The sequence below is a fragment of the Artibeus jamaicensis genome, unplaced genomic scaffold (assembly GCF_021234435.1).
Source record: "Artibeus jamaicensis isolate MK-2021 breed Jamaican fruit bat unplaced genomic scaffold, CSHL_Jam_final scaffold_1019, whole genome shotgun sequence".
NCBI lineage: Eukaryota > Metazoa > Chordata > Mammalia > Chiroptera > Phyllostomidae > Artibeus > Artibeus jamaicensis.
In genome coordinates this window covers 11768334-11794230 of record NW_026522025.1, presented here as the reverse complement: position 1 = coordinate 11794230, position 25897 = coordinate 11768334, and the positions used below count along the sequence as shown (strand labels likewise).

The 25897-nt window shown below is 35.2% G+C and overlaps 1 protein-coding gene across 5 annotated transcripts in view; it reads left to right on the top strand.

Moving 5' to 3' along the window:
* Positions 1-25897, top strand: part of DOCK7 (dedicator of cytokinesis 7) — a 211462-nt gene that overhangs the window by 45931 nt on the left and 139634 nt on the right. For all 5 annotated transcript variants that reach the window (XM_037136230.2, XM_053655506.1, XM_037136231.2 and 2 more), the window contains exons 10-14: positions 10327-10407; positions 12145-12310; positions 17145-17287; positions 20724-20817; positions 21656-21818. In XM_037136230.2, the coding sequence (XP_036992125.2) occupies positions 10327-10407; positions 12145-12310; positions 17145-17287; positions 20724-20817; positions 21656-21818 (647 nt within the window). The remainder of the gene's footprint in view (positions 1-10326; positions 10408-12144; positions 12311-17144; positions 17288-20723; positions 20818-21655; positions 21819-25897) is intronic.

Below are 25897 nucleotides of genomic sequence, written 5' to 3'. Positions count from 1 at the left end.
TGATTTGTAGGAATTCTCAATATATTCTAGATGTTAGGTTGTTGTTGGTTATTTTTATTCCTCACATTTTTGCTACTCTGTGCTTGTTTTCTTCCAGAATGTTATTTTTGATGAATCAGATTTGTAGTTTCACATTGTCTAATTGATGAATCTTTCTCTTTATGACTATAGTATTTTGTATATAATTTTTTTACTTCACTGAAAGCCAAGAATGTAATTCTCTTTAGTTATTCCTTGTAAGAGGAATTATTTTAGCTTTCACACATAGGTCTGTAGTCTATGTGAAATTTAACTTTGTGTTTACAGTAAGGTAGAGATGAGCATTTTTATCTTTCCCCCAAATACGAATAACCAAATGACAGAACACTATTTTTGAAAAGATTTTCTCCCCCCATTACTTTTGGAAAGTCTCCAACCTCTTTGTTATGAGAGGTTGTTTCTCTGGAGTCCTTTTTTGTTCCACTGGTGTATTTGTCATTTCTTGCTGGAATGTTGACTGGGATTGCATTAAATATATACAGATCAATTTGGGAAGGCTGACATCTTTTTTTAAGTATAGTTTAATGTAATTAATTTAACAGCAAACTTACAGGAACAGCACAGAAGACAGACATTAGAAACATACTTGCATGGAGGACAACTTAATCAGAAAAGTATAGTGAATGGATGGAATCTCCTATATGATAAAAATGCTACAAACACCATTTAGTTGCCATCAATAAGAAATTTACTTGTTTAAAAAAATTCAAATGCTGGCCTTGTCCAGAAAAATTTAATAGGTTTATTTATATTGTTATAAAGTTGAACTGCTTGAAACGTGTTCACTGAAACACTTTGACTTGCATTAATGCTTTATTTCCCCACATTTGTATTTTTAAAATGCACACACAAAAGAAAATGGAAAAAGTGCCAGTATCTGGTTTCTGTGCCGTATTTTTTATTTGCAATCAGGGGGTACCGTTTGACCCCATAAAAAAAATCTAATGTTCAGAACTACCAGTATCAGGAAAAAGAATTTTTTTTTTAAAGAATGAAATGTTTCCCATCCTGGTGGATTCTTAGGCACGTTCTCCACATATGCAGCATGCCAGCTGGATGTCTTTTGGCATAATTGTTATACATTTGGCATGGACAGCACACAGGTTGGTGTCTTCAAAAAGGCCAAACAGATAGGCCTCACTTGCCTCCTACAAAGTAGCAATAGCTGCACTCTGGAAGCTCAGGTCTGTTTTGAAGTCATGAGCAATTTCTTGCACCAGATGCTGGAAGAGAAGTTTGTGAACCAGAAGTTCTGTGGATTTCTGATAACATCTAATTTGACATTACCAGGCCTGTAACAAGGTTTCTTCACCCCTCAGTAGAGGGTGCACTCTTGCAAGTGGCTTTGGTAGCCAGTTGCTTCCTCGGTACTTTACCACTGGTCGATTTGTGGGCAATCTGCTTTGTACAAGCCATGGTGTGGAGACCTCTTTACTTACCCTCCTTCTCCTTCAGCTGGAGCTTGGTAAGCTGGAGAAGGCACTGGTGTTAGAGAGTGACAGCAGCTGTGAACACCTGACATCTTTAAACTATTGAATATTTAAATCAGTGAACATGGTATATTTCTCCATGTTTTTAGGTCTTTTCCTTTCATATCTTCCTGGTAATTTGATAATTCTAGTCCTATTGTAAATGATATTAAAGTTATTTCATTTAAAATTACATACAGAATTTCATTTTGTCAGTGGTATATAAGAAATTCAATGATCTTTTCTTTATAAACTTGTATTTACACTTAGCAACATGTAGAAAGTATACACCATCAATAATTTTTGCATACCTAGCTAAGTTATGTAACCAACACCCTGATTAAGATATATTGGGTTAGCCAGAAAGTCTGTTACATTTTTTCTGTATGCTGGCTCCAGTAGTGCTTAGTTATCTTTAACTTCATTTAAGACAATTTTGTTAGATTGCGTTGTGACAGCTGACATATCGGCGTGCATTTAAAAAAACTTATCAAAATTGGTGAATTTTTGTGCAGCCATTTTAATATTGAGGGTAGAAGAAGATATACAACATTTTTGGCACATTGTGCTTTATTATTTCAAGAAAGGTAAACATGCAACAAAAAGATTTGTGCATTGTATGGAGATGGTTCTGTGACTGATCAAACTTGTCAAAAGTGGTTTAAGAAGTATGTCAGTTTTCTTGACCTTCTGGCAAATCTTTGCTGTGCTGCATAAGCATTGGAAGATGTTTAGCAGCACCCCTGGCCTCTGCCCGCTAGAAGCCAGTAGTGGGAGATAGATGACATGCTCAAATTATCCAAATCAATAAAGTTATTGGTGAAAATGAAAAATGTGTCTTTTATTTTATGAGAAAAAACCATGTGGACTTTTTGGCCAACCCAATAGAACACTACCAAACAGCCTTCTTTGTGCTCCACCTACTATTCTGAATTTGTGTCACCATACATTAGTTAAGCCTCTTTTTGAACTTTATAGAAATCATGTAATATATATTTTTGTGTCTGGCTTGCTAAAGAATTAACTCTAAAATTCATCTAGCAGTAGTTTGTTGCTTTTAATCTTGTATAATATTCTGTTATATGAATATATCCTAGTTTGTCTATTCCAATTGTTGATGGATATTGGTGTTATTTTTAGCTTTGGCTATCACAAGTAATGATGCTATAAACATTCTCATGTGACTTGGTGCAAACATGTTTTCATTTCTGTTTAGTATATAGATAGTTGTTAAGTTACTGTATCATAGTGTATTTATAGCTTCAATTTTGGTAGAAACAATCAGTTTTCTAATACAGTTAGTTCAATTCACTCCTATCAGTCAGTAGTGGCTGAAAATTTCAATTGCTCCATTTCTTTCTTTAACATTTGCTATCATCAAATTTTATTGTACTTTACATTTTAATTTTATTAATATTATTTTATCATATATTCTATTTTATTTCTGGTGCATCTGCAGGTTATCAATTTGGTTTTAACTTATAATTTCCTGGTAACTATGAATGTTTGGTGATTTATGGCCATCTGCATATTCTGTTTTGTTAGGTGCTTATTTAAGTTGTTCATTTTTAACTTGTTTGTAAGTGATTTTAGTGTAATATACCTAAAATATACAAATTTTTTCCAGAAATAAAGAGTCCATAATTTTTATTATTTTTTAAACTAGCTTCCTTCCTTCCTTTCCTTTCCTTTCTTCCTCACTTGAAGGCATGCTTACTGATTTTTAAAGAGAGGGGAAAGGAGGGAGAGAGAGAGGAAGAGAAACATTGATACAAGACAGAAACATTGATTGGTTGCCTCTCTCATGCCCCCCGACTATGGACAGAACCTAGGACCTTTCAGTTTATGAGATGATGTTCCAACCAACTAAGCCACACTGGCCTGGGCTAATAGCTTCTTTTTTTATTAAAAAAAATTTTTTTTAAATGTTAAATACAGTGACAGTTTCAGGTATACAACATAGTGATTAAATATTTAAATAAATATTGAAGTGATCACCCCGGTGAGTCTTGTACCTATCTGACAACATATATAGTTATTATAATATTATCAGCTATATTGCCTATGTGTACTTTATATCCTTGTGACTGTTTTTTTGTAAATCCTCACCTGAGATGTGTTCATTGATTTTAGAGAGGAAATAGGAGAGGGAGAGAGGAAGAAAGAGAGAGAGAAAGAAACATCGATATGAGAGAGAAACAATGATTGGTTGCCTCCCGTGTGCTCCCAGGGAAGAGGGCTCAAACCCACAACCTGAGTATGTGCCTTGACTGGGAATCGAACTCACAGCATTTTGGTGTATGAAATGATGCTCCAACCAGCTGAGCCACCCAGCCAGGGCCCTTGTGACTATTTTTATAAGTGGCATTTTGTACATCTTAATCTCACCCTTTTTCACCCATCTCAATTCCCACCCATCTCAATTCCCACCCATCTGGCAACCATCAAAATGTTCTCCGTATCTATGAGTTTAAATTCCACACATTTTAAGTGTATATAAGTTTTAAGTAAAAAATATATATACACTAGTGTAATACCCATTTAATTGGATTGTTTTTAGTTTATTAATTTCTTAGAGGTCATGCCCTGGCTGGTGTAGCTCGGTGGATTGAGCGCGGGCCTATAAACCAGAGGATCGAGGTTCAATTCCCAGTTGGGGCACATGCCTGGGTTGCAGGCCAGTTCCCAGTAGGGGACGCACGAGAGGCAACCACATATTGATATTTCTCTCCTTCTCTCTGTCCCTTCCCCTCTAAAGATAAATAAATAAAACAAAATAAATTATTTAAAAAAATTTTTTAGAGGTCATATGTTATGTTTCATTAAACTGATTTAAAGTATCAAGTTTATTATTTGCTAATTTATTATTTGCTAACTTGATTTTGATTTCTGGACTTTCATTCTATTTTATTTACATTTCTTTTATGAAAACATTAAAAATTTTATAGGAATAAAGCGAGACATTTTGGAGAAAAATGATAAGTAGAAACTATTGTATTGACCACTAGAGAATATTATTCTGTGAGATGACTGCCACTTTCAGCCAAGATGGAGGCCTAGGTAGACACACTGTGCCTCCTTGCACAACCAGAACAAGGACAATAATTTAAAAGCAAAAAACAACCAGAACTGACAGAAAATTCAACTGTGTGGAAGTCCGACAACCAAGGAGTTAAAGAAGAAACATTCATCCAGACCGGTAGGAGGGGCAGACCTGGGCGCACAAGTGGTGCTGGTGGACCCAGTGAGGCAGTGGATTATGGGACGGGGATGCAGTACGCAAGGTGGCTGGCAGACCGGGTGGTCCCACATTTGTGCGCAGATAAACCAGGTGTAACTGGGGAGCAGGACAGACTGCTCAAACCAGGGTCCCAGAGCAGGGAAATAAAGCCAAAAACCATTGACTGAAGACACCTGTTGGGGTTGAGGTGCTGAGAGAAACTCCCACCCTCACAGGAGAGTTCGTTGAACAGACCCATAGGGTCCTAGAAGGAACACAAACCCACCCACATGGGAATCAGCACCAGAAGGGCCCAATTTGTTTGTGGATAGCAGCAGAAGTGACTGAAATCCAACAGAGAGCAGAGCAAGCGCCATTGTTCCCTCTTGGACCCCTCCCCAATATATATTGATGTGGCTTAACCTGCCCTGGTGAACATCTAAGGTTCAGCCCCTCATACATAACAAGCATGTCAAGACAAAAAAAAAAGGCTCAAACAAGAACAGATCAAAGCCATAGAAAAAATACAACTAAGTGACAAAGAGATAGCCAACCTATCAGATTCACAGTTCAAAGCACTGGTGATCAGGATGCTCACAGAGCTGGTTGATTTTGGTTGCAAATTAGATGAAAAAATGAAGGCTACACTAAATGAAATAAAGGAAAATGTACAGGGAACCAATAATGATGGGAAGGAAACTGGGAATCAAATTGATGGAGTGGATCAGAAGGAAGAAACAACCAATCAGAAAAGAATGAAGAAACAAGAACTCAAAACAATGAGGAGAGGCTTAGGAACCTCCAGGACATCTTTAAATGTTCCAACATCCGAATTATAGGGGTACCAGAAGGAGAAGAGGGAGTGCAACAACTGGAAAAGTTATTTGAACAAATAATGAAGAACTTCCCCAATCTGACAAAGGAGATAGACTTTCAGGAAGTCCAGGAAGCTCAGAGAGTCCCAAAGAAGTTGGATCCAAGGAGGAACACACCAAGGCACATCATAATTACATTAGCCAAGATTAAAATGAAGAAGAGAATCCTAGAAGCAGCAAGAGCGAAGGGGACAGTCACCTACAAAGGAGTTCCCATCAGACTGTCAGCTGATTTCTCAAAAGAGACCTTGCAGGCAAGAAGGGGCTGGAAAGAAGTACTCCAAGTCATGAAAGGCAAGGACCTATATCCAAGATTGATCTATCCAGCAAAGCTTTCATTTAGAATGGAAGGGCAGATAAAGTGCTTTTCAGGTAAGGTCAAATTCAAGGAGTTCATCATCATCAAACCCTTATTATGTGAAATGTTAAAAGGATTTATCTAAGAAAAAGAAGATAAAAAATATGTACAGTAAAATGACAGCAAACTGACAACTATTAACAACCGAACCTAAAACAAAAACAAAAGTAAACTAAGCAAACAGATAGAACAGGAACAGAACCACAGAAATGGAGATCATATGGTGGGTTATCAACAGGGGAGTGGGAGGAGGAGAGAGGGAGAAATGGTATAGAGAGTAAGTAGCATAGATGGTAGGTGAAAATAGACAGGGGGAGAGTAAGAATAGTATAGGAAATGTAGAGGCCAAAGAACTTCTATGTATAACACATGGACATAAACTAAAGAAGGGGAATGTGGGTGGGAGGGGGGTATACAGGGTGGAGGGGAGTGAAGGGGGAAAATGAGACAATTGTAATAGCATAATCAATAAAATATATTTTTAAAATTTTAAAAATATTTTGTGAGTTTTTTTAATTTTGTTTTTTGATGTTAAGTAGGGATGAATTTATGACTGTTTTTTATTAATAATTTAAATTGTGATAAAATATACATAAAATTTTTAACTTAATCATTATTATGTGTACAGTTCAGTATTAAGTATATTCACATTGTTGCGTACCCAAGCTCTAGAAATTTTCATCTTACCAAACCCACTCTTTACACACATTAAACAACAGCTCATTTTCTCCTTTTCCCAGACTCTGTCAGCCACACTTCTGCTCTGTTTCTGCTGTGAATTGACTACTCTAGGTACCTCATATGAACGGAATCTTCCTGTGTTTACCTTTTTGTGATGGGCTTATTTTCTTAGCATAATGTTTTAAAGGTCAATCCAAGTGTATTAGAATTTCCCTTTTTAAAATGGTAAATAATATTCCATGTATATATATACATATGATGTCTGTCTGGGAAAAAGTCCACCCATTGTTAATATAATGAGAATGGTTTGCAGGACATTGATGTAAGCTGGCAGCCAAATAGAGTGGACTGAAGTGCATGTGCTTAAACAATGACGACTTCAGTGCTAGTCAGTGGGGGCAATAGACACCTTTGAGTGAACATGTTTACTGTGTGACCCTGGCATTCAAAATGAGTGAGTGAGTAGAGCAATGAATCTGTATCCCATTTTTTGTTCAGCTCAAATGTTCATCCATGGAAACTATTCAGTTACTTCATAAGGCTATAGCTATGGGCAACTGGTGATCAGCACCTTCACACTTGCTCATGTATCACGTCTCCTGCAGAGTTTTTTGGCAAATCATCAAATCACCCATGTGACTCAGCCCCCCCTATAGCCCAGATTTGGCACCCTGTGACTTATGGCTTTTCCTAAAACTAAAGTCATGTTAGAAAGGAAAGAGATTTCAGAATGTCAATGAGATTCAAGAAAAGACAGGGCAGCTAATGGTGATTGGGAGAACTATGTGAGATCCCAAGGTGCCTATGTTGGTGGGGAATGATGTGTCATTTTCCTATGTACAATGTTTCTTGCATCTTGTATCTTCTTCAAAAAAATGCCTTTATTTTGCATATTACATGGCTGGATACCTTCTGGACAAACGTCCTATACCACATTTTGTTTATCCACTCTTATCTCAGTGTACGTTTGGATTGCTTCCCTCTTTGGCTATTCCAACTATTGCTGCTATTAACATAGCTTTTTATTTTTTAAATTTCCCAGTAAGTAATTTTTACTTTCTGTTATTAGATACACAATCTAATATTTTTATTAAGCTATATTTACTATACAAAGTTCTCCAATGATTTTGGATTTGTTTGGTGGGTAGGAGTAGGAGAGACATTTTTTTTGTAGTCTTTTATTTGTTTTTTAATTTAATCTTTATTGCATTTTTTCATTACTATTTAGTCCCTAATAATTCCTTTTCCTGAGCAATTACCACACTGTTTTCCATGTTCATGAGTGCTTTTTCCTTTTTGTTCAATCCCTCCACCCACTAGACTCCCCCTCTATCTGTCATCCTGCTCTCCACCATAGCTTTTTAAATATCTGTTTGTGTCTCTGCTTTCAATTCTATTGAGTATACACCCAGAAATAGATTTCCTGAATTGAATGGTAGTTCTATTTTTAATTTTTGAGGAACCTTTGTACTGTTTTCCATAGTGGATATACCACTTTACATTTTCATCAGTAGTGGCCAATGGTTTCATGGTTTTCCATGTCCTTGCCCATATTTGTTATTTTTTATAGTAATTTATGATAGATATAAGGTGATACCTTTGTGGTTTTGATTTGTATTTTCCTAATGATTAGTGATTTGAGAATCTTTTCATATGCTTGTTAGCCATTTGTATAGCTTCCTTGAAGAAGTGTTCATTCAAGTTCTTTGCCCATTTAATAATCAGATTATTATTGTTTTTTTCTTGAGTCTTAGGATTAAAAAATTATTCTGGATATTAACTTCTTATCAGATACGTGATTTCTCTCATTTCTTAAGTTGTCTTTTCACCCTGTTGATTGTGTCCCGTGATATACAAAAATTTTTAAATTTGATGTCTGATATATCTAGTTTTACTTTAGATGTCTGTGCTATTTTTGTCTCAAATCTAAGAAAACATTATCATGAAACTTTTCCTCTATGGTTTCATCTAAGAATTTATAGTGTTAGGTCTGTAATTAAGTATTTGATCCATTTTTAGCAAATTTTTGTATATGATATAAGGGCCTAACTTTAGTTTTTGCATTTGGATATTCAGTTTGTTTTTTTTTAAACACCATTTGTTGAAAAGACTGTTCTTTCCTCAATAAATGGTCTTGGCACCTTTGTTGAAAATTATTTAACTATATAGAGTTTATTTCTGGGCTCTATTCTGACCCCCATTGAACTATATGTATATTTTTATGCCAGTACTATGCTCTTTTAATTACTGCAGCTTTATATTAATTTTTTATCCTCACCTGAGGACAAAGAACCTGAGGGAGAGAAACATTGGTGTGAGAGAGAAACATTGATCAGTTGCCTCCATACATATCCCGACTGGGTACTGAACCCACAATCTGGATAAGTACCCTGAGTGGGGATTTGAACCGGCAACCTTTTGGTTCACAGGACAACAGTGCAGCTGAGTCACACAAGCCAGGGCTGTGTATCATTTTGAAATCAAGAAGTACCAGGATTCTGGCTTCCAACTTTATTATTTTTTTAAGTTTTTTTTTTACTAGTAAATGTCCTTTGAGATTTTATGTGAATTTGGAGATAGCTTTTTCTATTTCTGCAAATAAAAAAACACATTATTGGAATTTTTATTAAATTTATAGATTGCTTTGTTTAGTATTCACATCTTAACTAGATTAAGTCTTCTAATTCATGAATGCAGTATATCTTGCCATTTATTTGTGTTTTCTGTAATTTTTACCACAATTTTATATTTTTCAGAACAGAAACCTTTCATCTTTTTTTTAATATTTTATTTATTTATCTTTAGAGGGGAAGGGAAGGAGAGAGGGAGAGAAACATCAATGTATGGTTGCCTTTTGTGCGTCCCCTGCTGGGAACTGGCCTGCAGGGAACTGGTCTGCAACCGAGGCATGTGCCCTGACTGGGAATCGAACCGCGATTGTCTGGTTCACAGGCCCGCGCTCAACCCACTGAGCTACACCAGCCAGGCAGAAACCTTTCATCTTCTTGGTTAATTCCTCAATATTTTATTCTTTTTGGTAGTATATAGATGAAATAATTTTCCTAATTTCCTTTTTGAATTGCCCATTGTTAGTATATAGGAATGCAACTGATTTTGCATGTTTGTATCCTGATGCTTTGCTCAATTCATTTATTAGTTCAAAAGGTTTTTTTCTTTTGTGTGTGTGTTTGTGTAAAATATTAGGGCTTTTTGTAAGAAAGATTATGTTGTCTGCAAACATATAATTTTACTTCTTTCTCTTCAATTTGAATGTGTTTTGTTGTTTTCTCTTGCTTAAATGCTCTGACTCAAGACTTGCAGTTACTCCACGGAATAGAGCTGGCAAAAGTGAGCATCCTTATCTTGTTGCTGACCTTAGAGGAAGAGCTTTCAGTCTTTTACCACTGAATGTGATGTTCTCTGTGAGCTTTGCATATATAGCCTTGATTATGTTGATGTTGCTTTCATCAGTTCCTGATTTGTTGAGTGTTTCTTTCATGAAAGGTTACTGAATTTAGTCCACTGCTTTTCCTGTATTAATTGAGATGATCACGTGGTTTTTCTGTCATTCTCTTAATATGGTTTATTATATTGATTAATTTTTATATGTTGAACCATCCATGTATTCCATGCTGATAGCTTTTTTAAAAAGTTTAATTAATTTATCATTTTTACCTTTGACAGCTAGAAAAAGTCCTGCAGCAAGGAGACATTGGAGAGTGTGCAGAACCATATATGATTTTCAAAGAAGCAGATGCAACCAAGGTATAGAATGTAATGCTTCTCATTTCACCAACTTTTGTATTCATTGTTAGTCACTTTTATTTCTCTCAAATCTGCAAATCCAACCCTATATAACCCCTAATATCCCAAATTGTAATTTAGGAGACTTCTATATAAAGCATATTAAAGAATTTAACTCATTTTTTCTGTTGACCTACTACTTGATTTCTTTATTTGCTTTCTAATCTAGCTTTGTCATGTGCTATGTTGTTCCTTAAAATCTCCCTCACCAAATACTAATTGATTCTTTAAAGTATTTTTTCATAGAGAAGTTAACAAAGTTAATTTTGTTTAATTCCTAAATAATTTTTTTATGTTTACAGAATAGTGATATTGATGGAACTTTACTAGCAAAACAAATAAGCTTATGTCTAGCTGTGGGGTGAGTGGAGGTGGAGAAGAGGAAAGGGGGTATAAATAGTAATGGGAAAATATACAATTAAGACAAGAATATGGTAAAAGTAGAAAGTATAACCTCTGTTTTGCCATCAAGTGACTAACTTCCAGAATTTGGATAAATTTCTAAAGCAAAAATAATTGGTCAACAGTAGGTACCAAATTCTAGATACCTTGAGTTAGCTGTAGGAATAACAATTGATCTTGGATCTTTGAACATGTGATTTAATGCTTGAAACATCCAGGGGAGGTATGGTTGAGGAATACTTAACAATCCAGAAAATGTTTTGCTTTTTTTTTTTGGTCTGAGATGCAGAACAAGAACTGAGTCTTTTCTGCTATTATAGGTAGATCTGAGCACATGGTAATCTTCTCTGATCCTTAGTTTTCTGGTTGAAAGCAGAGTTAGAGTATTTTGGCTTTCCCAGGTTGTCATTTTACAAATTAAATTTGCTCTGGTACATGGAGCTCTTAGGCGTAATAGCAGCTTATTCCACAATTCTCTTACATATTTACACAAGCTGATAGAATTAAGTATGTAGGCTCTTAAAGCAAGAACCTATTTTGAAGATATAATAGATATAGCAATAAAAGTACTGCCATTTAACTATCCTTCCATCTTTCCCAGCCCTGACATTAAGACAGGACATTGTCATTACATTATGCCTCACCAACAGACATACTGTTTGGAAAGAATATGTGATTTATTTGATGTAGATTTTCACTCTTGGACTATTGGTTGGTTATTGCAGGCCAACTTAGTGTTTGTTTCAGGAATAACCTCAAAGTTGTCAGCCTCAGGATGTCTTTCAGGATGTCTATTTGGACCATTAGTCTTTTTGCAGGATTTAGTCCTCTTACAATACATTTTTTCCTTACTTCTTTTTTACTTTTTATTTTTTTTAAGTTCTCACCTGAGGATATTTCCAATAATTTTAGAGAAAAAGGGAAAGAGAGAGAGAGGGAATGGGGTAGGGGAGGGAGAGAGAGAGAGAGAGTCTCTGAAAGGTAAACATTGTTTTTCCATCTTTGCTGATAATTCAGACTTATTTATTTATTTATAGAGAGGGGAAGGGAAGGATAAAGAGAGGGGAGAGAAACATTGATCTTAGAGAGAAACAATGACTGAACCTCAAACCCTGAGAATTGAACTGGTGCACTTTTGCTTTGTGGGATGGGGCCAAACTGACTGAGCTACACCAGTTAGGGCAAGAATTGAGGATTCTTAATCTGAGGAATCTTAAAAGGCTATTTATTATAAAATAGCTTTTAATTCATTTCTTTTGAGCATAATCATATAATGTATAAAGTTTTGTTTTACAGAATAAGGAAAAGTTGGAGAAGCTGAAAAGTCAAGCTGAACAGTTTTGCCAAAGACTTGGAAAATATCGCATGCCTTTTGCTTGGACCGCGATCCATTTAATGAATATTGTTAGCAGTGCTGGGAGTTTGGAAAGAGATTCTACAGAGGTAGAAATAAACGCTGGAGGTAGGAGAGTTTTATAAAAAGTATTTCTGAAAGTATAATTTTTTCTTTATTCTTATATAAGCTTGTTTTATTTGTAGACTCACAATGTAATGAGGCATAAAAAGAATCCTTTTTTGGTCTTTTTGAAAATGTTAACCACTTTATTGAGTTGTAATTTACATAGCATAGAGTTCACCTATTTAAAGTGTATAATTCAATGTTTATACACTTTGTAAGACATCTTTCTTTGTGATGCCTCTGTCTGCTTTTGATAACAGGGAAATACTGATGTTATAGAAAGAGTTGAGAATTGTTTCTTGTATTTTAGGCTTGGTATTAATTCTACTTTGAAAATGTAGAAGAATTCATTAGTGAAGCTGTCTTGGCTTTTTTTTTTTTAAGGATTTTATTTATTTATTTTTAGACAGAAGGGAAGGGAGGGAAATAGGGTGGAAACATCAATGTGTGGTTGCCTCTCATGCGCCCCCTGCTGGGGACCTGGCCCATGAGGCAGGCATGTGCCCTGACTGGGAATGGAACTGGTGACCCTTTGGCCAGCACTCAATCCACTGAGCCACACCAGCCAGGGCAGCTTTTCTTTTTTTTATGGTAAATGTTTTTATTACTAATTAATGGCTTTACTTGTTTTATCTCTATCTGTATTTTCTCTTTCATCATGAGTCATTTGCAGTATTATGTATCTTTCTAGAAATTTGTTCATTTCATCTAAATTATCTAATTTTTATATAACTGGGAACCTACAGGTATTTACAGTATTGAAATTTCTTTTTCTCTTAAGGTTTGTAGGGGGATCCCTCTTTCATTCCTGATTTTAGTAATTTGAATCTTTTCTATTTTTTTCTTTATCAATTCAGCAAGTTTTAAAATTTTAATCTTTTTGAAGAAACCAGATTTTTATTTTATTGATTTTTCCTGTTATTTTTCTAGTTTTTATTTCATTTATTTCCACTCCGCCATTATCTTTTTTATTTTGTACGTTTTCTAATGCTGGCTTTGAGTTTAGTTTCCTCTTCTTTTTTTAGTTTTTTAAGATGCAAAATTAAGTTACTGATTTGTGATCTTTAAAGAAATACACATTTATAGATATAAATTTCCCTCTGAGCATTACTTTAATGATATTCTATATGTTTTGGTATGTTTTGCTTCCATAAATCTTAAGTATTTTCTAATTTTTCTTGATATTTTTCTCTTTGACGCATCAGTTATTCAAGAGTATCGTGTTTAAATTCTACATGCTTATGAATTTCCCAATTTTTTGTTGTTATTGATTTATAGTTTAATTCTGCTATTCTTTGAGGACATATTTTATGTGATCTCAGTCCTTTTGAATGTATTGCCTTTGTTTTAGGGCTAGTACAGGCATACCTTGGAGACATTTCAGGCTCTGTTCCAGACTACTGCAATAAAGCAAATAACTCAAAAAAGCAAGTCACTCAAATTATTTGGTTTCCCATGCATGTAAAAGTTATGTTTATACTATATTGTAGCCTTTAATTATGAAATAACATTGTCTAAAAACAATGTACATAATTAATTAAAAATACTTTCTTGCTAAAAAATGCTAACTAGCATGTGAGCCTTCAGTGCATTGTAATTTTTTTGGCGGTAGAGGGTCTTGCCTCAGTGTTGATGGCTGCTGACTGATCAGGGTGGGGTTTGCTGAACGCTGAGGTGTCTGTGGCAACTTCCAAAAATAGGATAGCAGTGAAGTTTGCAGCATCAATTGGCTCTTCCTTTTACAAATGATTTCTCTATAGCATATGATACTGTTTGATAGTATTTTACCTACAGCAGAACTTCCTTCAAAATTGGAGTCATTCTCTCAAATCCTGCTGCTGCTTTATTTGTCCAGATTTATCTGATATTTTAAATCCTTTGTTTTCATTTCAACAGTCTTTATAGCATCTTCATCAGGAGTAGATTCCATGTCCAGAAACACTCTCTTTGCTCATCCATAAGAAGCAACTCCTCATCTATTAAAGTTTTATTATAAGATTGCAACAATTTAGTCACTTCTACAGGTTCCACTTCTAATTCTAGTTCTCTTGCTATTTCTGCTACATCTCCAGTTACTTCTTCCACTGAAGTTTTCAACCCCTCAAAGTCATCTGTGAGAGTTGGAATCAACTTTTTCCAAACTCCTGTTAATGTTGGTATTTTGAATTCTTCTAATGAATCACAAATGTTCTTAGTGACATCTAGAATGCTAATCATATCCAGAAAGTTTCCAATTTACTGGTCCAGATCCATCAGAGGAATCACTATGTCATCTCTATCCTTATGAAATATAATTTTTTAATTTAAATTATACTTTATTGGTTATGTTATTACAGTTTTTTCCTGTTGCCCCCCTCCACCCATAACCAGTACTGCCTCAGGAAATCCCCACATTGTAGTCCCTGTCCATGGGTTATGCTTATGTGTTCTTTAGCCAGTCTAATCCCTATGCTGTGCTTTACATCTCTATGACTGTTCTATAACAACCAATTTGTACTTCTTAAACCCTTCACGCTTTTACCCCATCCTCCAACCCCCCTCCCATCTGGCAACTTTCAATAGGGTCTCTGTATCTATGAATATTTCTATTTTGCTTGTTTATTTTGTTTTTTAGATTTAACTATTGATATATATATGTGTTGCCATTTTATTGTTCATATTTTTATCTTCGTTTTTAAATATTTATTTATTTTTAGAGAGAGGGGAAGGGAAGGAGAAAGTGGGAGAGAAACATCAATGTGTGGTTGCCTCTCATATGTCCCCTACTGGGGACCTGGCCTGCAACCCAGGCATGTGCCCCGACTGGGGATTGAACCGGCGACCCTTTGCTTCACAGGCCTGTGCTCAATCCACTGAGCTACACCAGTCAGGGCCATATTTTTAACTTCTTAAAGAAGACCCTTAAACATTTCATATAATACTGGTTTGGTGGTGATGAACTTCTTTAGCTTTTTCTTGTCTGGGAAGCTCTTTGTCCTTATATTCTAAATGATAGCTTTGTTGTGTAGAGTAATCTTAGTTGTAATTCCTTGCTTTTCATCACTTTGAATATTTTTTGCATCTCTCTTGCCTGCAAGTTTCTTGCAAAATCAGCTGACCATCTTACGGGAGCTCCTTTGTGGATAACTAACTTCTTTTCTCTTACTGCTTTTAAGATTCTCTTTTTGTCTTTAACCTTTGGCATTTTAATTATGGTGTGTATTGGTGTGGGCCTCTTTAGGTTCATCTTGTTTGCAATTCTCTGCACGTCCTGGACTTGTATGTCTATTTCCTTCATCAAGTTAGGGAAGTTTTCTGTCATTATTTTTTCAAATGGGTTTTCTATTTCTTGTTCTTTCTCTTCTCCTTTTGGCACCCCCAATATGTGAATGTTGGTACACTTGAAGTTATCCCAGAGGCTCCTTACACTATCCTCATTTTTTGGATTCTTTTTTCTTGTTGTTCTGATTGTGTATTTTTTGCTTCCTCATATTCTAAATTGCTGACTTGATTCTTGGCTTCAGTAAATGATTCTTGGGATCATCTGCTATTGATTCCTTGTCAGTTATTCTTTGTTTTAGTTAGTGTATTCTTGGTTGGGTGATGATGCTCCAACATGGCCTGTAACTGTCTGCTGGGTATGTAGACTCTGGGGCCTCCCTAGAGTTGTAAGCCAACATCAGCCACAACCTGTGTTCTGTCTGGGGTCACCTGGCATAAGCTACAAAGCCATCTACTGTTGGCTGCTACTCGTGCTGGGCTTAGGGATGCCCAAGAGAGGCCAAGCTATAAACCAAGGCCAGCTGCTGCTAGTGCCAGGCCTGGGTCCAATTAACAATAAGTACAGCCCACACTGATACCAGATGCTGCTTGTTTGAGAGAATTTAGGAAAATCTGAAGTAAGAGCCAAGACAAGCTATTCATATGGAAAAGCCACTGGAAACAGCTTGGGTGGGATGGAGCCTCAGGGTATCACCAGGATGGTGCAATTTACTAAGTTTTCTGTCTTACATGCTCGTAGTTTGTGGTGCCCCAAAACACTTACAGTAGTAACACCAGAGATCACTGATAACAGATCACCATAACAAATTTAATAACAATGAAAACATCTGAAGTATTGTGAGAATTACCAAATGTGACACAGAGACAAACTGAGCAAATGCTGTTAAAAAATGGTGCCAATAGACTTGCTTAATGCAGGGTTGCCAGAAATCTTCAATATGTGAAAAATGCAATATCTGCATAGCACAGTAAAGCAAAGTACAATAAAATGAGGTATACTCGTATATATAATTTGTCTTGGAGAATGTCCTGTGTGTGCTTGAGAAGAATGTGTATTCTACCTTTTCTTAATGGAGTATATTATAGATGTCTGTTAGGTCTAATTTGTTTTATAGTTTTCTTTAAGTCTAATGTTTCCTTGTTGATCTTCAACATAATTCTTTTGGGTTAGAATAGTAGGATTGTCTTGCAAAAATTCTGAGTAAATGAAAGTTATCTTAAAATTCTGTTTCAAATTCAAGTGCTAAGACTGAGGGACCATATATAGTGACTAAAATGTTTATTGCATTTACTATTTCCTAGAAAATACAAGGTTTCTCTATAGCAGTTCTTCATTGTTCATTGTTGGTCATATGCATAGTGTGGGTGACTCTTTTTTAGATTGGAGAATTTAAAAAAGAGAATCAGAAGATTTAGATGTAATGTTTCCTTGAGAAGTGAAATTCTTCTATCATAATCAATATGCTAAGTGGTTAATTTTCAACCTCAACGAATTTTTCCTTGTGTTTTTGGAAAGCTGCTTTAAAACATTTTAAATATTATAAAAATGAAAATCTTACCTTTTCTTCTTTGGTAGAACGAAAAGGGTCTTGGTCAGAGAGGAGAAATTCTAGTATTGTTGGCAGACGATCACTTGAAAGGACAACAAGTGGAGATGATGCTTGTAACTTGACCAGCTTTCGACCTGCTACTCTTACAGTGACGAATTTTTTTAAGCAGGTATTGTTCTGTCATGTAGGGATTCTAGGGGGCTATTTGTAAATTTTTTTTTGGTTTCTGAAAAATCATGGTTGTGTATGCACGTGTAGTACATGTACATACAATGATTGTGATTTCAAGAAATTGTAAAAAATAAAACGAATAAACTTATAAAAATAAAAATAAGTTATATATCTGTTGTTTTATCATTATATTTAAATGTTGACATGGATTAATAATACATCAGAATCAATCCACATTTATATTCTATTTGTTAATTGTAATATTTTAACTTTTCTTAAACATCGATAGTTTGGATTTTCTTAAAGTAATTGTGTGGTTGTATCTCTCCTCCCAACCTAACCCTCCTAACCTTTCACATCGATGGTACATGGAATAGAACTTTCAGGTCGTACTGGTACATCTCTGTGCTAGCATGCCCTCGCTATTTTTACAGGTGAATTTATAAGTCCAAGAGGTTCTTAAAGATATTTGATTCTTTGCAAGTATGTCTGCTACACTTCAAATCATGAGTCAAGTCAGTATTTTTCAAATGCTCGTCATGATCCTTTAATGGTATGAAAATTCAGTATATAATACCCAGCTTAAAAAAAAATCATTAGGATAGGATTACGAGTATAATAGTGCTTCAGTGAGCTTTATTCCTTCTAATTTTTGGTAGGTGTATGTGCACACTGGATTTTGATGTAAAATATATTTCATACTGTGAACCAAGATCAGAAAATTTTGAAAGTCTTTGTGTTAAGTAACCAGATGATCAGCCCATATAAGAATGGAAACACATTTGCATGACAAACTGGAGAAGTACCATGCATGTGTTTCAGAGCAGATTAAAGGAAAATACTAAATACTGTCTCAAGATTCCTCCTTTTGAGATATTATTCTACATAAAGGGAAGAAATCCTCTCTACTGACACCTTGTAGCTTGAGAAGGCAAAATTTTAGGGCAGGATGTGCCATAAATTGTCAGATAGTAATCCACTTGAGGCCCCTTTCACAGTTCCATATCAGTAGCTTTCTTAGGCAGCTGCTCCCAGAGACTAAAATGGAAAATAAAGCAGGTAAGAAGTGTCTAAAGTGGTAAGGGTCTCTTTATTATTGATTGTAGTACAAGAAAGAATCTAGAAAATGCCACAGTGTTACTTAGACGACATGATAGCCAAGTAAAGCTATGGAAACAGAGCTGTAGATTTACTGGATAAATATAAAAACATAACCTTGCAGCTTTTACATTTCTCTCTTTTTGTACTTTTTCAGCTGCTTCATCACTTCTGCTGCTATTCCCACAGCTCTTTTTTCATTACTTTAGCTGCTTTATCATTGAACTGGTATTGGAAGCTCAAATCAACAAGTTATCCGTCTACCGTACCCACCTATTTATTCAAAATGTATTTTTTGAGCATTCACTATGTACTGAGCATCAGTCTACTCACCTGCCTATTTATCAAAAAAATACTTTTTGAGAATTTACCATGTACTAGAGACCTGTAACTGGAAACTAGTGCAAAGTGACTGTGAAAAAAATGAATGACTCCTGGAGACAACAGAGCAATGGAAAGCATTAACCACCTGACTCTTTAGAGCTCTAATTTTTTTAAACTATTACTGTGTACAATTTTTATATTTTTTAAATAGCTAGAATATTATATACCAGGCAAATACAAATTAAGTAATAAGCACAGATTATAATTTTTAAAAAGTAGAATTTAAGGCATAAGTTTGTCCTGAATGAAATACAGAGAGCAGTTCCTTTTTACAAATTGATGAGCGGTTACTATCCATGATTGGGATATGGTAATCAGTGTTTTTGTACAGATTTTAAATGTGACAAACTAAAATTATTGGAAATACATGGAGATTTTAAAATAAAATCAAACACACATCAGTTTTAAGGACATTTGTTCTATTTATTGAAATATGTATGTTATCTGTTGTTTCAGGAGTACACAACAGTAAACATGAAGTGTGGAGAAAGGGTTGTCAGCTAGGCTCATTCACATGTTTGGAAGTTGACTGGGGTCAGCTGATGCATACTGACTTCTGCTGGAAAGACAGATATGACTCAGACCTTTTCTGTGTTTCTCAGCTTGCATTCTCATCATCTAGTAGGCTAACTTGGTCATGTTCTCATAGTAGTAGCAGAAGTTCAAGAGGGAAGGCAAGCTCACTTGTGTCATGTCTTTCAAGTTTCTGCACCATGTTTGTTTATTGGCCAAAGCAAGTCACATGGCCACACCCGGGGAGGGAATTAATGTGCCACCTAACAAAAGGTATGGGAACAGGGAGTAAAGAATGGAGGTCAATGATATACTCAATTTATCAGGTTAGATAGAAATAATTGAATCTAGAGATAATCTTAATGTATTATAGATAAGGACCATTTAAAGATCTATATTCTGTATTCAAGAGGAAAGAATATACTGTTTTAGCAACTGATGGAACATTGGAACATTTACAATAATTATATATTAGGTCACTGAAAAAATCTTCATAAAGTCAAATTTGCTAAATATAACTTAATAAAACTAAAAACTACTTATAAAAGTATTACCAAAAGTCTCTAATCTGTTAGAAATTAAAAATCACTTTTCTAGATAATAGGGTAAAAGATGATTAATTCTGTACCCTGTTCAGAATATAATAGTGAGCAAATGGGATATTGCTCAGGATGAACTCACAGTAATAAAGTAGCCTTAAATATATTTATTACTAAATAAGATAAAAAGATAATATATGAACTATGCATTAAAAACAGATATCAAATGTAGGAGGTTTGGATTAATAAAATCTAAACACTAACTCTTGAATAAAAAAATAAAATCAGTCCTTACCTAATTGCAAAAATTACATTAAATTGAAATTTTCGTATTAATTAAATATGGTTTGGTTTTGTTTGTCTGTTTTCCCACAACTGAGGTCTAGTCAGAGTTTCCTTTCTGATCTTAGTATCACGATAGCTGTACTTTTCTTTAAGAGTAGTTCTTACTGTCATTTCTTTCCTTTTTCAAATTTACTCAATGCCATATAATTTTAATTTGAGAAATTTGGTGATGTAAAGTTGAAAAGACAAATATAAACTCAAGTGTAATAAATTTATGATTGTCATATGTCTGTTTTATGTCTATATTCTTTTTTTAATCTTTTCTCATGTACCTCTAATTTGTATCGATTTTCAATATTTTAGTGTCCTGTAATATCTTATAAACATAATGAGCTATAAATAAATATATAAAATTTAAAAACAGTTGTATCATCATACATAATAAAATTGAAAGCATAGAAAGGAACATAAGTCAGCATATCAGCTTTCAGTCATTATATTAACTTTACTTCTGTTTACTAAATTGAAGGAAGAAGGGCAGGATTATTAACAGGCAATATTTTTAATCTACTATATTTATTTTATCAAATAATTTTTCTTTGTTTTTAAAATCAGGAAGGAGACCGCTTAAGTGATGAAGATCTGTACAAATTTCTTGCTGATATGAGAAGGCCATCTTCTGTTTTACGGAGACTAAGACCAATTACAGGTATTTAAAATTTTTCTTTTTTAAGATTTTATTTGTTTTTTTTTTAGAGAGAAGGAAGGGAGGGAGAAAGGGAGGGAGAGAAACATCAATGTATGGTTGCCTCTCATGCAGCCCCCACTGGGTACCTGGCCCACAAACCAGGCATGTGCCCTGACTTGGAATCAAACTGGTGACCCCTTGGTTCATAGCCTGTGCTCAATCCACTGAGCTACACCAGCTAGGGTGGTATTTTAAAATTTTGAGTAGAAAGATTATAACTGTTATCACCACAAATATAAATTGTGTTGTTTGTAATTATGTATTTCTTTTTTCACTTATCTGGCCCATGTGTCTTTCTGTGCTCAGGGCTTGTCAGTCTTCTTCATCTCATTCCGCTCTCATGTGGTCTGACAGTTTGGATGCAGGATTCAGAACCTTTGATAATTTGGGTACTAAAATGAGAATGTTGAATAATATCATGGCTTCAACAAATAGTACATGAAATGGTAAAATTTAGAAACTGATTCCTATTATGACCAGGGTAAAACCATTTTTAAGCGTATCAAGTTTAAATAAAATATTTAACCTTTGAAATGTTGGCTTGTTCCTGTGCTTGACTTCTGTTTTGGTTATTTTTTCATTTTCCTTTTTCCTCCTTATTCATTCACTATATTATATATACTTATGTCTTCTCAGTAATCGATACCTTTGAGACTTTCTAAAATGAAGTAATTTTGAGTTCTGAGATGATAGTAATTTTGGTTTCTTCCAGACTTGCAAAAATAGGATCTATATTCTTCTCAAAACATTTCTAACATGAAGTTTTTATTTATTATGTTTACATTGTTTTTATGTGCAGCTCAGCTAAAGATAGACATTTCTCCAGCACCAGAAAACCCGCATTATTGCCTGACTCCAGAGCTTCTTCAAGTGAAGCTTTACCCTGACAGTCGAGTTCGACCTACCAGAGAAATTTTGGAGTTTCCTGCTAGGGATGTCTATGTTCCAAACACTACTTACAGGTAACACATTGTAACTTGGGAGAATTTTGAAAAAAGATATTGTATACTCTAATATGAAAGTGGAACTAAAATGAAACTCTTCAAAAATCTTTTATAGCTTTGTTATATATTTCATTTCTTACTATATGATGTTAATAGTTGTAATGTATTAAGCTTTTACTATGTAGCAGGTATAATGTTAATTATTTTATATTCTTTATACTGTTTACTTATCATAACTTGTGGTAGGTTTTACCTGCATTGTAGAAGTGAATAAACTGAGGAATTGATTCCTGGCCTGGGCACATACCTAGGTTGTAGGTTCAGTCCCAGGTTGGGGCACATAATGGAGAAAACTGATCTGTTTCTATTTCACATTGATGTTTTTCTCTCTTTCTTCCTTTTTCTTTTTCTCTGTCTATCCAATTCTCTCCCACCCTCTGTCCCTCACTCCCTCCCTTCCTCTCTCTAAAATCAGTGGAAATATATATCTTCTGGTGAGGATTTTTTTAAAAAGATGCAGTGATTATGAAGTTGACTACTAGGCTTTAAAAAATATCTAGGTTATAAAGAAATAATAGGTTTCGTGTTATTTGAAATGGTACGACAAAATGCAAATCTTACGAAAAACTGGTAGATGGGTTCCTGTAACCGATATTTGTTAACCATATTTTATTTTTTGGAATTATTTAAAACTGAGGATTGACTAGTTTTTCTTATTTTAACATGGGGATAATAAAAGTACCTGTACTATTTGTGAGGATTAAATACATAATAAATGCAAAACTTTTTACAAAGGCCCTGATACATTAAACTCTAATAGAACTTAGACATTATTAGTATCATTGGCTTTATTAGATTTCATTCACCAAAGCATTACACATCTTGAGAGAGATTGGTTTGCATGCATGACAGTACTGGGCTCTTTGGGTATAACTGGATAAGAATTATTTAAAAAGGAAGATTATCAAAGTCAGTAGTAATACCCTGCATTGTATTATTACTTAGGCCTTTGATACCCATGAAACCTGAATACTAAGTTACATAGGTTGCTTATTCTATTTAGTTAGAAGTATTTAGTCTCATGGACAGCTAATATTTTTTTGAATTTTTAGTTTATTTTTAAAAAAATCTTTTAGCATATCTAGACAATCTAGTATAGATAGAAATGAGAGTGTATGACAACCTCAACAGATATGAACTAGCATAGAGATGTCATAAACATTTACGTAAAATTTCATAAATATTTGCTGATTGAATTGTTATAATGGATCACAAGAATACTCTTCTAGTTCAGTTTGAATTCTTTTATCTTCTGAGGAATGTGTTACAGCAAGCCATAATTTCTGGTACTGCACATTAGTGTTATTATACAAATCTATATGTGTGCATTTTCCCAGTGAATAATGTTAAAAAGAGAAAATACAGTTGATACTAGAACCTTTCCGAGTGTCTATACAGCCATTTTCTCATTGATCCTGCATAGCAGCCTGCACAGGGCCAGTACAATCATCCCTGTTTTATAGATGACAAAGCTGACATCCAGAGGGCTCAAATTTGAATCTGAAAAGACCAGAAATTTAAGCATCTTTAATATGAGCTTTAAGAAAATATTTGCACATGGTATCTATTTTTAGTACAAAACGTGAGTGTATTTTAAAAGGTCTAGTTGGGTAAAAAAGATTTAAAAATTATTGTCTGAACAGAGGGAGAATGAGTGGACAGAACTAAAGCAAACATTTGACTGAGGTGAGAAACCATAAGGAGAAAGAAGTGTATTCTGCAAGTGACAGATTTCCTGTTGCTTAGTACCTTTTGCTTCCAATCTGTATTAGTATATGTGCAAAATATATATTTTAGTTTAATTTCTTATTTTTATTTTTTACATTTAAAATGTTTTTGAAGATGATTAAGATTTCTGAGAGATTTAAAAAAATTTTTGTGTTAAGCTATACCAAAAGTTAGAGCTTTTTGCATTTAAATAAACTACCTTTTTTCCCCCATATGTGGTTTTGAAATTTATTCTTGTATGTGGATAACCCAGGAGGGACTTGATTTTTTCAAATCCTCTATAAGGATAAATGAGGATATACAGATATATATGGTAGTTTCTAGCAATTAGAAAATAAATGGCATATTTTTTTATTGTGCCAAACAAGTGGAGATTATTTACGTCAAATGTTTGCTTGGTTGAGGAAATATTTATGTTATCACAGTTTGCATGAAAAAATTACTAGAGTAATTGTTACTTAAGATAATTAGGACTTCCGGTCAAGATGGAGGTAGACACATTGTACCTCCTCGCAAAACCAAAATAAGGACAACAAATATTTAGAAACACAATAACAACAAGAACTGACAGAAAATTGAACTGTATGGAAGTTGGACAACCAAGGAGCTGAAATAGACACATTCATCTAGACCGGTAGGCAGGGTGGAGTCTAACAGAGAGGGGTCACGGCACAGGAAGTGGTGACACTGGGTGGGCAAGGCACCCTGGGCATGCAGGTGGCAGCTGGCAGACCCTGGGCACTGGGTAGCAATAGGCAGACCCAGTGAGGCGGCAATTGAGAAGTGGGGCACTGCATGCGAGGCGACTGGCTGACCAGCAGCGGTCCCACATTTGCGCGCAGATAACCGGGAAGCAAGACAGACCATGCAACCCAGGGTTCTAGTGCCGAGAAATAAAGCCTCAGAATATCGATTGAAAACAACTGTGGGGGTTGAGGCGCAGGGAGAGACTCCCAGCCTCACAGGAGAATTTGTTGAAGAGACCCATAGGGTCCTAGAAGATACACAAGCCACCCACCTGGAGAACCAGCACCAGAAGGGCCCAGTTTGCTTGGGGGAAGCGGCAGAAGGGACTGAGGTCCGATAGAGAACTGAGCAAGCACCATTGTTCCCTCTCGGGCTCCACCCCCACATACCGGGACATAACCTGGCCACTGGGTTGCCCTGCCCTGGTGAACACCTAAGGCTCTGCCCCTCATACATAGCAGGCACGACATGACAAAAAAAATGGCCTAAACAGAAGAACAGATCAAAGCTCCAGAAATAATACAATTAAGTGACCTATCAGATGCACAGTTCAAAGCACTGGTGATCAGGATGCTCACAGAGCTGGTTGATTTTGGTTGCAAATTAGATGAAAAAATGAAGGCTACCCTAAGTGAAATGAAGCAAAATGCACAGGGAACCAATAGTGATGGGAAGAAAACGGGGGCTGAAATCAATGGAGTGGACCAGAGGGAAGAAAGAAACAACCAAACAAAAAAATGAAGAAACAAGAATTCCAAAAAATGAGGGGAGGCTTAGGAACTTCCAGGACATTTTTAAACGCTCCAACATGCGAATCATAGGGGTACCAGAAGGGGAAGAGGAAGAGCAACAAGTGGAAAACTTATTTGAACAAATAATAAAGGAGAACTTCCCCAATCTGGCAAAGGAAATAGACTTCCAGAAAATCCAGGAAGCTCAGAGAGTCCCGAAGAAGTTGGACCCAAGGTAGAACACACCAAGGCACATCATAATTACATTACCCAAGATTAAAATGAAGGAGAGAATCCTAGAAGCAGCGAGAGATAAGGGGACAGTCACCTACAAAGGAGTTCCCATCAGACTGTCAGCTGATTTCTCAAAAGAGACCTTGCAGTCAAGAAGGGGCTGGAAAGAAGTATTCCAAGTCATGAAAGGCAAGGACCTATATCCAAGATTGCTCTATCCAGCAAAGCTTTCATTTAGAATGGAAGGGCAGATAAAGTGCTTCTCAGATAAAGTCAAGTTAAAAGAGTTCATCATCACCAAGCCCTTATTATATGAAATGTTAAAGGGACTTATCGAAGAAAAAGAAGATAAAAAACATGTATAGTAAAATAACAGCAAACTCACGATTATTAACAACCACACCTAAAACAAAAACAATCTAAGGAAACAGCTAGAACAGGAACAGAACCACAGAAATGGAGATCACATGGAGGGATAGCAACAGGGGAATGGGATTAGGAGTGCGGGGGGAAAAGGTACAGAGAATAAGTAGCATAAATAGTAGGTAGAAAATAGGGGGAGGGCAAGAATAGTACAGGAAATGTAAAAGCTAAAGA